The sequence below is a fragment of the Uloborus diversus genome, unplaced genomic scaffold (genome assembly GCF_026930045.1).
Source record: "Uloborus diversus isolate 005 unplaced genomic scaffold, Udiv.v.3.1 scaffold_1179, whole genome shotgun sequence".
NCBI lineage: Eukaryota > Metazoa > Arthropoda > Arachnida > Araneae > Uloboridae > Uloborus > Uloborus diversus.
The window spans coordinates 40,845-55,117 of NW_026557853.1; the positions used below are offsets into that span (position 1 = coordinate 40,845).

At 33.5% G+C, this 14,273-nt stretch overlaps 1 protein-coding gene across 1 annotated transcript in view; it reads right to left on the bottom strand.

The window, feature by feature from the left end:
• LOC129232350 (cell division cycle and apoptosis regulator protein 1-like) overlaps positions 1-4,525 on the bottom strand; it is a gene marked incomplete at its 3' end in the record, with an annotated part of 42,395 nt that extends 37,870 nt beyond the window's left edge. Inside the window, exons 1-2 of the mRNA XM_054866499.1 lie at positions 4,477-4,525; positions 2,632-2,825 (exon numbers count right to left, since the gene is read on the bottom strand). Coding sequence (XP_054722474.1) covers positions 2,632-2,825; positions 4,477-4,525 — 243 coding nt within the window. The remainder of the gene's footprint in view (positions 1-2,631; positions 2,826-4,476) is intronic.
• Between the last annotated feature and the right edge of the window lie 9,748 nt (positions 4,526-14,273).

Genomic DNA, 14,273 nt, shown 5'->3' on the forward strand with positions numbered 1-14,273 from the left:
ATCTTTCTTATTGTTGCATTAATAAAGCTATTTTTATTCGCAAAAAAAAAAAAAAAATCAACACCTCTTGGAGCGATTGGAGTCAAAATTAAACCAAAGCCTGTTTACGTATGGATTCACATATATTCCAAATTTCAACCAGAACGTAGCATTACTTCTTGAGATAGGGCACTCACAATGGAAAAAAAGAACGGGCGATTGCGCTACCCCCTTTTTAGCTGTTGACACCAAAATAAAATCAGCTCTTATACCCACTAAGGGCTACTTGCCGATAAATTTTTGTTTGATTCCGTTCGTTATTTCTTGAGATACAGCAGTCACAATTGATGGAAAAAAACGTTCTATAACTCAACCCCCGTTTGAGCTATTGACACCAAAATTGAATCAGCACCTGCTCGTGTTAGGGGCAACATATGGACCAAATTTTGTTTTATTCCGCCAGTAACCTTCCTGAGGAATAGCAAGACGCGTAACTCAAAAAACGTCCCATTGCTCCACCCCCCTTGGAGCAATTCGCGCCAAAAACCAATGGGCACAAGTTCACATAGGGGCACATATGTGTACCAAATTTCGTTCGATTTCATGCGGGTAGTTTTTTGCTGTAGAGCGGCCACAAAAAAACTGGTCACACACAGACGTGACACACACACATACACACATACATACACACACACAGACAGACAGACATTTTCCAAAAATAGTCGAAATGGACTCAGCACACCTCAAAACGTTCGAATCCGTCAAAATTCGAAATTCGAAAATTTGCACGAATCCAATACTTTCTTCTATATATTAGATATAGAAGAAAGTAAAAAGCTGTCTCAGACGAATTTACAGGTTATATTATGATTAAATTGTTAAATGAATTTATAATGCATCAAAACACATCTTTCCTATGATTAAAAATCCCGAAAATAAATCATTTTACATTTTTTAAATATAGCGGTCAAAATGACCGCTGCTAGTCTTCCTAGGTATACGGAAAACGTCGTCTTTCTAGTGTTGAAATACCTGGGTGAAATACAATAGCCTTGCCTCAAAGCAAATGTAGCATATCTAACTGTCATTGGCAAATGCAGGATTTTTTTCTCACTACCTATTTTTGTGAAAGTACTGTATCAATGGGGGGGGGGGGAGCCTAAGAGGGAGGGAAAATACAATTGTACCTCAGCTCAATAGGCTTGTACTGTGTACAATTCAGGCTTGTACTGTGTACATCCCCCAAAACCGATGCTAAAAGATTGCGTAAATGCAACTTGGCGAAAAGCAGCTAAAAATGAGTTTAATACTATGAAAAAGTTGTTACCTAAGCGATTGTTCATATAAATAATCTTAGCACTTTATTTTACGAGTAAACTGTCTTTTAAACAGAAAAACAAGTTTTTTATTTGAGAATACACATTTTTGTGAAACTTTCGATTATTTGATATTGTTTCTGGAATGTGCCAATTTTCAAAGTTAGTTTTGTGAAGCTGCTGATTTTATAACTTGATTTTTGTGAAAGTACCGATTTTAAAATAAGATTTTTGTAAAGGTACCGAAAAACCGGTAGTAAAATCAGCCTGCATTGAGCCCTCACTGTAATTCCCGAGACTAGATACAGTAGAAGACCGTTATAACGCCGACCTATATAACGCAATTCTCTATAAACCATACAACTTTTCAGAAGTAAACAATAGGTTTTGAAGTTTAAAAAATCCCTCTGTTTTGCTTTGCAAACATAAAAATTGTTAGGCAAAGTTTTTCGTCTTTCCATCTTAATTCAAAGCTTTTAAATTGAAAATTAGTACTCATAGTAAACAGAGAATCCCAGATGGCTCTTGAAAATGCAGCTGTTATGCAAACCATGAAGTAAGCAGAAGTGCAGGATAATGCACTTCCTTTTAATTGTGAAGCATATTTATTTGTGAATGACTAATTGTAATATTGGTGCTTTAATCCTCATTGCAGATAAAACTCATTCTGAAGTGCTAATATATAGCAGGGTTTCCGCTACGGTCGCATTCCTCGCAAAATGCGAAAATACTATTTAAACTGCGAAAGTGGAACAAAGCATTTTCGCTTTTTTGCTCCAATATAACAAGAAAAAGAAAGGGGGGAAAAAGTGTACAATCAGAGAGAGGAAGCGATATTGAACTTAATCGTATTTATTAATCATATCTAACATGCATAAACTGTTATTAAGTTGAACAATATTTCGTCTTAATGGGCATTTTATCCCCCCAATAAATACATTGTTGGTGGTTTTCAGAAAAAAAAAGTTTGCTCTCTCAATATCAAGAACAATTCAGAATTTTTCATTTCAAATTTTTAAAAGATATCACATAATGTGCATTTATTTCTTCAAAGATGTCAAGCCTGAATTTTAGCATTTTGCTAAAGACTTTCCCTCCAATTTTAGTTTTTTTGCTAAAGGATTTTTAAACTTGACTTAAACGCTGATATATAGATATATCCTGAATATTGGTTTTAAAATTTGGGAAATGATCAATATAACGCAAAAACCTGTATAACGCAAAAGTTCTGGTCCCAAGGTGTGCGTTATAACAGTCTTCTACTGTATCTTACTCTTGCTTCGAGGCGCAATATGTAACTTGATTAATCTCGTCATTTGAGAAAGAATCCACTTACCTGTGTCAACGTTAGGGCTGCCAGACCAGTGGTATAGGAAGCACTGACTGCAGGATTCACCTGTTGAGCCTGCTGGTTCTGGGCCACCACCGCCAGGGGGTTGCCTGCCCCAGCGGCCAATGAGGCGGCAGAGTTCACCTGCTGGGCGGTCAGGAGGGAGGAGCCTGGTGGTACCGGCGGTTGCACCAAATTCGCTGCAAGAAAATAGTCAACCAGATTAGACTCGTGTGCCATTTCAGTGAAAACAAATGAATAACTTGAATTTGTTTCTGACAAATTAAATACTTTCGCAATCAACAGTTCACCTTTTCATATTTTTTACTTTTTTGTTTCAAACACCATAATAAACATTAGGTATTTTATATTTTAAAGACTTTGTAAGAACCAGGATTTGTGATTTTTTTTAAAAATAAAAAGTTGGAATTTTTAAAAATCTAAATCCAATTTTCTTTATTTTAAATTAGATTTTTTAATTTTTTTTTAAAATCTTCAAGAATTTGTAGATATTAATTACTTTACATTTATAAACATAATAATCTTTACTAACAATAAAGCTCAAAGTCTCTCTGTCTGGATCTCTGTGACGCGCATAGCGCCTAGACCGTTCGGCCGATTTTCATGAAATTTGGCACAAAGTTAGTTTGTAGCCGGGGCGAGGGGGGGGGGGGGGTGCACCTCGATGCGATTTTTCGAAAATTCGATTTTGTTCTTCTATTTCGATTTTAAGAACATTTTCCGGAACAAAATTATCATAAGATGGACGAGTAAATTATGAAATTATCGTGACATGGAATGGGAGAGCAAATGAACCAATTAGCAAGAAATTCGTCATCCATTATTTGGAAATACACAGGCGAACCGAATGATCTTTTAATTTTCAACTATGAGCATAGTCATGCGGGTACCACTAGTATTTCATACAATAGATGAAAAAGCAACTTTTTAGCTATTTTCATTACATGGAAGTAGCTATTTTTTAATAATTGGAATAAGTAGACTGCTAAGGGAAAATTCCATTAACCATTTTGGTAAGATTTAACACCTTGACCATAATGGTTAACGGAACTGCAAGCAAATGGATTTTTCTAATTGGAAAATATTGGGAGCATTTTCTGAATGCTGATATTAATAATGAAAAAGGACACATTATGCAAATTGCTTAAATTAAACATTTTTAACTAACATTTACTTTTGCTTGAGACCTTTCAAAGGAAGGGCATGAGAAGATGTGATCCAGACTGAGTTCTGTCCCTAAGAGCTAAACTGTTTTGGCTGCACTGCAGCAAATTACCGAATCCCCCAAAGAAGATATTTTATTCGGAACCCTGCCTCCAAATAGCCGAGGCAGTTATCTCTGCACATGGCACAATTTGAAGGAAGTCGATGGACACGACAACCAACCAACCCTTCAAAAGCTAGAGGCAGCATATTTTAGGAAATGTATCTAGATGTGAAATAACAGACACAAAATGTTTATTGATAATACATCGCTCGTTTGGAAAAAGAGTGTCACAATACGAAATTTTTAATTTCTTTTTTTCGCTTAAAGGGTTTCAAATGACATTATTTTCTTTAGAAAATAGTTACAGACTTTTTGTTCTAATATTAACCACTGGAGAACACAGCAAATTTACTTTTCCTACAGCAAAATAATATCCTGAAGTATTAAAACTTCAAATGCTACTCTCGTAAAATTTCATTTCTTTGTAGTGTGGCACTCTTCTTCCAAATGAGGGACATAAAATAATTTCGTAAAGGAAGAAATTAAACCAACATCTCTTTTTCTCCCCTAGTTAAAACATCAAATTGTGAAAATATTTAAATCAATAAACAACTAATACTTACTTTGGGCTCTAACCCAAGGAGGATTTTTCGTGGCAGCAAATTGAGACATCCTGAAGATATCCAACTTGACTGATTTAGTGTACAATCTTCAACAAAATTTGCAGCAAAAATTGACTCTGAAAAATGAAAATAAAATGCAATGAACACAGTTAAAATCAAAAATGTGCAATTTTGATTCTAGTTCATATACAGTCGGACCTCGATATAAGGTACTTGCTGATAAGGTCACCCCTGGTGATGTGGATCGGGTAAATACCCAGCGGGTAGGTAAATATTTTTTGGGTATTTACCCAAGGTCTGGATAAATATCCAAAAACTGGGTACTTTACAAAAAATGCAAAAAAGTGAATGGTATTTTTTTTTAAAAAATCTAAATATGAGATAATTGGTAAAAATGATGTATACATATGTATTACACAGTTTATAATATTTTTTATTGAAAGACTTGATGAAATCATGAAAGAAACATATCGTGAACCAAAGAATCTTTCTTTTCAATGTCGTAATTGGAGAAGTATAAGCAATTCATTACGAACTTCAGGATTTCAAAATCACAATCTAGGTTAGTCATAACCAAAATGAAAAAAAAAAAAGGAAGCATGAGGGATGTTTGGAAGGATAAACTAAGAAGTTATTAAGACTATGGTGTTATTTATTTTATTGATATTTAAGTGATAACATGGAAAATATAGAAACAGTTTTCACATTAATAAGCAAAAAAGAAAAAAGCAAAATATTCTATTCTGTTGCCTTGCTCATTTGCATTTGCTCCCCTGTAGGGTGGGAAGGTAAATATTTTTTTGGGTATTTATCCGAAGGTAGGGTAAATCCCCTAGTAATTTCGCATTTTGAAAAAAAAATTAGGTAGTATTAAAAGGTGACTATTTTCTTTTTTAAACATAAACCCTAAAATAAAAGATTAAAAATTTTAAATGAATTTTAAATGTTTATGTATATTATGTGTGTGTGTGTGTGTGATACAGAATACACCTGAAGAATTGAACTAAGTGTGGAGGAAATTTCTGCATAAGATATAGGTAAATAAATAGTAATAATAAATTGAGCGACATTTGGTTCCATTTTGATGTCATGCAGGGACATATTACTGGATTATAAAAGACTAGGACCTTAAAAAATTGATGTTTGCTTTTTTTGTAACCAGTTAAGCTTTTTACTTTTTGTAGAACGGCTTTTTATATCTGAAATTTGGCTATCAACATTGATTAGGCATATCCAACACATTTAATGTGAATATTATATTAGATTGCTAAGCTGTTTCACACAATAAGTCTTTAAATATGTGATCAAAATACAATTTTTGGGCAAAAATTTATTGTTTTGTATATGATTGGTTGTATATATACATAATGGAATACATACAGAAAAGTATTTTAGTTGAATATAAATTTTTGAAATAAATACCCGGGTATTTACCCATTTTGGGTATTTACCCGGGTATATACCCTGGGTATTTACCCCTAAAAATATATATCCGGGTATTTTACATCACTAGTCACCCCACATATAAGGTCACTTTTCTAAAGTCCCTGCTCATTGAATAGGAATTCTATGTTATGTCTTTTTGGATATATGGTCAAGTCTTAATACATTAATCCCTTTAAGATCACTTCTGTCTGATTTCTTTAAATGATTTCAGTGCTTAATAGAGTCACTTCCAGGAATTGTCCCCGATATACGAACCTTAAAAAGTGAAAAGCCGTATTCCTATTAACGTAGCATGTATTGCACCGAATGCAGTAGAAAGTGAGTAATACAACAATAACACTAAAGTATAAAGTAATAACGAGGACACTCATAGTGCAGTTTTTACCAATCATGAGAAGCTGAAGATTTTCAGAGAACATTCAGAAAACCATTGTGCTCAAATTAAAGAAAAAATCTATCAGTTCAGTATAAATGATAATTTTTAAGTTAGATACATTGCACATCAGTTCTCTGCTTAGGCATATTTGTTAGCAGTTTTACTCTACATGAAAGTCCTAAAAAATCATATTAAAATTTCTTATCGATTCCAAAAGTTTTTATTGGTTCAAATCTCTATTAAATTATTATATAACCTAATTACTGATGGTTTTGAATGTTTTAAATTTTAAAAAGAATTAATGTATATACATATTTATTCCTTAAACACATGGTGTAAAATCTATATAGTTCTGTTATAAGGTCAGTTTTGTGAAGTCCTGAAGGTTGACCTTATACCGAGGTTCGACTGTAAATGGTTCATTTGGTCGTCACAACTATAATCAATTTTTGTTTCTTAAAATTTCAGTTTTTGTTAATTTCTGCTTCTATTCTCCCCAAAGCAGAGTACTACTAAATTTGCGACGTACGTCGCAGAACAGAAGCCAGAGATGCAGAACAATTTTGTTCAAATGTGAAAGGAAAACTCAGACAAATTTTTGGCAGAAATTCTAGATTTCTGTGAAATTTCTGCAGAAATTGCAGATTTTCTGCAACTATCTTCCAACTCAACATAAAATTTTGCAAATTCTGCAGGGTTCTTAAAATTAGAAAAAAATCTAAAATTCTCGAAAATATGATAATTTGGCGGAAGCGCTGGCGCAAAAAGTGTTGAATTCAAAACGTCGTCAGCAGGAACTTTAGATTTACTTCAAACTCAAAGAAATCTGCAGACTTTGTGCAAAGTTCTATCTTGAGTTGGAAGATATTTGCAGAAAATCGGCAGTTTCTGGATATTTTCTGCAGAAATTTCATTTTCTAAATCTAAAAAGATTCCGATTTTTCTAGCATTTTTGTTTCCCCTTCTCTTTATTTTTCCCCAATCGACCTTCATACACTGCAATTTCCTACATAAGCGTATGTTTTGGAAACATGTCAACATTGAAACACGTCTATCGCCAAAAATTGTGTTTTGAGATTTCAATCCTTTTGAATTCTGAAAATATTTGAATTGTTTAGAAAGTTTTGAAGCGTTTTATTATTTGCTACCTTAACTCGACTCATTTAATTTATTATTTTTTTTGATTTATTTATTTATTAACATTGTTTTAATTTCTCCTTCATGCCATATAAAATTAACCAAAAAGAAACGTGGCTTGACGTCTAGGTTTGGACTCTTTTATGAAATTTTGTATCTTTGCTCTTTCTATGCATTTTAAAAAGAATATAATATAATTTTGGAGACTCTCAATTGGTCTAGGTTCCACATAAATGTATAGCAACAGTAAAGTTTTAAAAACTGGGGGGAGGGAGGGAAGGAGGAAGCACCCTTCCTGTATGAAATGATGTTGATTTAGGGCTCCAGATTTGTGGAAAAGGTTACGTAGGTTGCTTGTGTATACAATGCTTGAAGTACTTGCAGAACAATTTTTGGTTCAATGATTTTACGTTGCAGAATATCGTCAAGTATTCTTGCTTTAGGGTCTACTGAATAATATAATACTTTAGGACATAATTTCTAGGCTTTAAGCTTCCTTCACATGGAGGCAAATAAGTTGAAACTACTTTTGATTGGAGGGTTATTAGGATGTTAACCAAGTGGAAAGAATTGCCCGACATCTTTCACCCAACAGTTAACTTGTCAGCAAGCTAGGCACGTGTGTAGCTCAACCACTTTCATTACAAAGAGTAAACTAAAAGGCCACTGTCAAGCATTCGCCTAACACAGGAATAAACTATTTCATTCAACTAGGTTCAGTTTTAACAGCGTTGCAGAGTAGTAGCTTGAATAAATTCAGCTTCGTGCAGTGGTGTGGAACATGAAGTTATCTTTTTTTTATGTACCCTTTTCTTTTCAAGAAGATAAGTTGGTTTAACAATGTTGCCATGTGTTAACATAACAAGAAACACCAGTGAATTAGTTGATAGTCAACTTTTTTAAAAAGTTGATTCAACCAACCGCCTTGTCTGTCTTTAAAATGAACATCTTTATTTTCCCAGAATGAACTATAGGGGAAACACTAATATTTTAAGTTAGCCCAAGCAATCATGGATATCTTCTAAAGCTCGAAAGTGTTGTACAATTTTAAGGTTTCAAGATTTTTAATCTTATGACACAGCAAAAATTATAATTCTATTATTTTGTGAGACAATTTCCTGGCTTGAGTCAAATAAGTCTTCCATAAAGTTGTTTTACAAATTTCATTTTTTCAAGAAAACAGTCATAAAAGTGACTATTTTTTTATTTTAGAAAATTATATAAAAGTAAGTGTACGAATAACATATGCATTCAATTGTTAATTTTTGATATTTTTTGGATTGAAATGTTAAAAAATTAAAATTTTATAAAAAGCCAACATTCAGGCTTATTTTGACTGAATGTTAATTTTCTAGCAAGTAGTAAAAATTTAAGAAATATGTCTTTTAAACATTAAAAGAGAATTTTACTAATCTTTTGTGTAATATAAGTAAAGATTAGCAAATTTTTCTTGTGTGGTAAATCTCAAAGCATGAGATACCGAGGTCAACGTCACAATCTGCTCAGTAGTACAGTTTCCTTCCTGCATCTCTTATTGTTTTTGTCTCTCCTGGAACAACAAACTTTCTCCTAATGGTTGCCATTTCCTTTGATTTAGTGGTATCTGTCTAATAAAATGCCGCTTAATCAAACGAATGTCACGTATATGAAACTAAGTAACTGGGCTAAGACTATGAACTACATATTACAAGAACACATATTCTATTAGTGCTACATCTGGTGAAAAAATTTGCAATTACATTAAAATTGATTGGTACTGCCATCTGGTGTATAAAAAGAAATAAAATGTATGCAGGGCAAAAGAAATGAATTGGTTTTAATCGTTTCGAGGGCTTAATATTGCACACCCCAGCACTGCCATATCATGGGCGCGAGAAATGGAGGTCAAAACCCCAGCACGGCATTTTCACCGGAGTGAGAGGGAAGGGGTTAATAAGTCCACTGCCCATAGCTTATTTTGAACCCTAAATTAATTTACAACACAAATCATCAAATAAATGGGAATTTTTAAATTTAATTATAGCTATCACAATCTTCTGAAGCTCGTGAATATTATTGAACATTTTATGGGGTTCCCACTCACACTGAGAAATACCGGGGTTGATCTTTGAAATTAGTGCTTTTTAAATGAATTTAAAAAACTATGATTTCTTTTGAAATGTTAACAAATACAAACTATTAAGCATTTTAGTACTAAAACTTTAATATTCATTCCTTAATTTCTTTTTACATAAGATAAGCAGTGGTATACCTAGGATGGGTAACACCTGGGACTTGAATTTGTGGTGTCACGCCCCCCCCCCCCCCCATCAAAAGCATAAGAATTTTTTTAATATAAACATAAAATTCATGCAATATTCAGAAAGAATTTTAAGTGGGCTATCGTACAAAAAATAAATAAAAGTGGGGGGGTGGGGAAGTCTGGGAGTTAACACCCACTCTGGAGATTCCGCAACAAGTTGACCAGTCGTAACCAAAAATGCAGTCTCTGGATGGAACATCCTTGCTGATGGTTTATTAGGTGTAACTCTGACCCATGGCATCCTCGCTTTTCAGAGAAGCACAAAATTTTGTTTTCCATCAGTTTGTGTTATCAATTTTCTGCCCCACAAAATTCTATTATTATAGTTGGTTTCAAAAGGGAAAAAAAATACTGTTTTAAAATTTAACAGAGAAACTCAGTTCACTTGCACATTGAATGTAACATCTATGTTCGATGATGTAACATCTTTGGCAATTACAAAGCATTATGGATGAATCCTTTTACCAAAAAAAAAAAAAAAATCCGAATTCATTAAGCACATTCTTCAGGTAGAACACTTTTCCAAGTATTCGTACAATTTTATTTTTCTTTGAAAAATTGTAAGTTTTAATGCTATATTCATTCGTTTTCTCTCGAAGAATGAATTTTTAGGAGGTAAAACTGAGAAACACACGATAGTAAACAGATGTTAGAATTGAATGTTGAGACAAAAAAAAAACTTACTTGAATGTAATTTATGCATTTATTGCATGAATGGCAAATTATGAGTTTCTCCGCGCACTAAATCGATATGAATTTTTTTATTCTCATCAGAGAGGAACTAAAACATTGTTCGATGGATGAAGAGGCTTGATATCGCAACTTGACTCATCCACGTATTATTTCCGAAGAAGAAACAAATGCTTACGTTTTCCTTTTTGTTTCTATCTTTTTTCATTGACTCGATCTTCGAATGTTCAAGCAACAAGTTAATTTAGTGAAAAAAAATATTGTAATAATCACCAAAACACAAACGCGTTCTATTTTACCAAAAAAAAAAGATCATACTCTCGAACGAGGCTAGGGCACTATAGCTAGGCGCTACGCCAAAACAAAAATTTCGAAAAAACGAAAAGAAAGGAAGCAGTAAATACTAAATTAACATCTAGATTTTAAAAATAAAGGATAAATGAGTGACATACGTTGAGTGAGAGAAGTACTTCGTTGTAAAACAATTAAATTACTTATTTAGAACATGCAAAAATGCACTCTATTTTGCTAAGCTGCGTAATCTAATCACCGCAATTTTATCATTTGTAAACAAACGTTATCGCACCGCTCGGAATTGTTTAATTATTAGATTTTACATAATCTATTACAGATAATTGGTGTTGTTTGTTTTTCGTTGTGACAGATAATTGAGTGAATTGCAACATTATGCTTTGAAATTTTTGAACAAAAATATTCTTCAAATGTGACTCCGTAATGTGATAGTTTTGCACTAATAGTCAGTAAGTGAATGCACGCTAAAACGATTTTCTCTACATTTTACTTTTTAATGAATATTTTTTTTAAACAAAATTCGTCTCTTTGCATTGATTTTCTCAAAATCTTTCGTTTAAATTATCGTACTTTGACGCACAATTCCTTGAAACTGATTTTATATTTCTTCTATTGAATAACAGAACTACTTTAAGCATTTTGCAGATTTTATTATTGTTAATTAAAAGTTTAAAATTTAATGATTGGAAGAACAAGAAAAAATCAATTTCTCAGTTTGTATTTTTACATTCCGTTTGTTTACTATTCTTTAGGACAGCGTTTCTTAAATTGTGTTCTAACTACGGAGCCCGTTCCTTGGAGATGAATCAAGGGTTCCTCGAAACTATCATTTTTTATTTTTCTAACTTTATTTTTAGAAAACTTTAAAAATGAAATAAAATATTGAATTTTTATAACTTAAAGTAAAGAAAAGTAAAACTTTAAAATTTTATTAGTGTCTGTAAAACTTTGTTTTCTAAGTTGTTTTTAGATTTTATTTATTTTTGTTTGTGTTTGAAATTACGTTTTGACATGAAAAAATTGTATTTGAAATAATTTTCACTTTCACTGTTAAAAAAACATTTCAAGAATATTGCTTAAAACAAAACTACTTATGAAAACAACAAGGGTTCCATGAAGAAAGTGGGTATTTAAAAGGGTTCCACTCATTAAAAAAATTATGAAACGCTGCTTTAGGAGTAAAACAGTGTTATACATTTCTCTTTATGCTTTTTAAAATCACTTCCGACAGAGTTCAGTACAATGGAAATAGAAAACCAATGCCTATTATTATTGAGAATATTTAAGATAAGTCACATGCAGGGGCACCTCAAACTTAAATTTTTTGGAAGGGGGGAATTCTCAATTTGCCGAATGGAACTCCAAATTTTGCCGATTGATAATGATTTTGCATCAGATCGAATATTCCGAATGGTACAGGGTTGGCAAGTTTTTGCCGGGGACGGAAAAAACCATGGAAAAAACCACGGTTTTTAACGCCCAGCAAAAATAGGTTTTTGCCAAAGTGGCAAAAATAGATTTTGTATTAACAACTTACGGACAGTTTTTTTTCCTTTTTATATAAAAGTAAAAGCATGAAAAGATTTTGATAAAATTTTAATTTAATTATTTTTATAGCTTAAAAAAATTTTAAGGTTTAACTTACTTTTAGGGTTATGGAGCATTTTTACTTTTAAATTTATAAACATTGACATAAAATTTCAATTTGTAAAATCTAAGACAAATAATTAACTTACAATGAAAATGTAATTAGCTTGTTTATTATAGCATTTTTTACAGAATACTAAATATCTATACAAAGTATACTTAATCAAGATGCAACTATAAAATAAAAGAAATAAAAGTTGGCTCATTTTGAAAAAAATTGTTTTAGCAAATATTTAAACTCTTAAGTTTTGCAATCCCAACATTTGTTTTTTATTTATTTTTCACTTTATAAATTAGAAGTAACATGGAGAGACATAACTAAAATATTAAAGTGCATTATTTATAGTATATTGTCACTATTTCTTGATTAACACTATAATGCTACTTTATTTGCCATTAGGTTTTTGCCATTTTTTCCATTTTTGCCGTTTTTTTCCATTTTTGCCATGGTTTTTTCCACTGTCCCATCAAAAATACCTTTTTGCCGGCAAAAAACCCAACCCTGCGAATGGAATCCTTTTTGGAGGTCACGGTGGCTTCCTATTTGCTTGCCCGTGGTCACATTAACATTTTTCATCCAATTCCAGTAATGTGAGATAGTTCTTATGATTTGTGTGTCCAGGTCGTAATGGCAAACCATTATGCCAGGGTGAAGTATGCCCTGTACAACAGCAGGAGTCTCCAGGCGGAAAGCGACGATGAGCACGGCAGCGAGAAGAGCATCACCCTCAAGTATTCCTCGAGAAAGAGCCAGTTCTATCGAGATACCAAGGTACAGTTGGGCCCCGAGGCCAGACCTCGCTGCATGGAGGGCCCCACTCTCTACGAAAGACCGGTCGTCACATTGCACCAGGTACCTTTCTTTTGAGCAATCAAGATTGCTTATTGTTCTCACTTGACCGTTTTTGGCCTCTTTTGATTTTTCCCTCCCCCACCCTACGCACCATCACAGTCCTCACGATGCTGCTCTTATAGCGAAAGCTGTCTCCAGGTTGCATCCATGTCCTACACTTACACGCATACATACACAACTACACACACGCACACACACACACACACATAAACACACGCACACACACCTACACACAAACACATACACACACATACACAAACACACACACACAGACAAACACATACACACACATACACCTACACACATACATAAACACAGACGTATACATACAGACATCTACACATACACACAACTACCCACACTTTCATGCCTGCACACAGACACAAACACATATGCCCACATACACATGCCCCCTCACAGACAAACACTCATACCCCCACAGACAAACACACACACGCCTACATACACACACAAACACATACACAGACATATACAATACAGACACCTACACATACACACACAACTACCCACGCTTTCATGCCTGCGCACAGACACAAACACATATGCCTACACACACATACACATACCCCCTACACACAAACACACATACCCCCACAGAGGTCTACATATATACATACACACAAACACATACACAGACGTATACAATACAGACACCTTCACATACACACAACTATCCACACTTTCATGCCTGCACACAGACACAAACACATATGCCCACATACACATACCCCCTAAACACAAACACACATACCCCCACGGACAAACACACACACGCCTACATACACACACAAACACATACACAGACGTATACATACAGACACCTACACATACACACACACATACACACAACTACCCACACTTTCATGCCTGCACACAGACACAAACACATATGCCTACACACAAACACACATACCCCCACACACAAACACACACGCCTACATACACACACTCGTGATTGCGAAAAACATAATTTGAATTCAAGATGTCAAAATTCAAATTATTCTACCATTGCT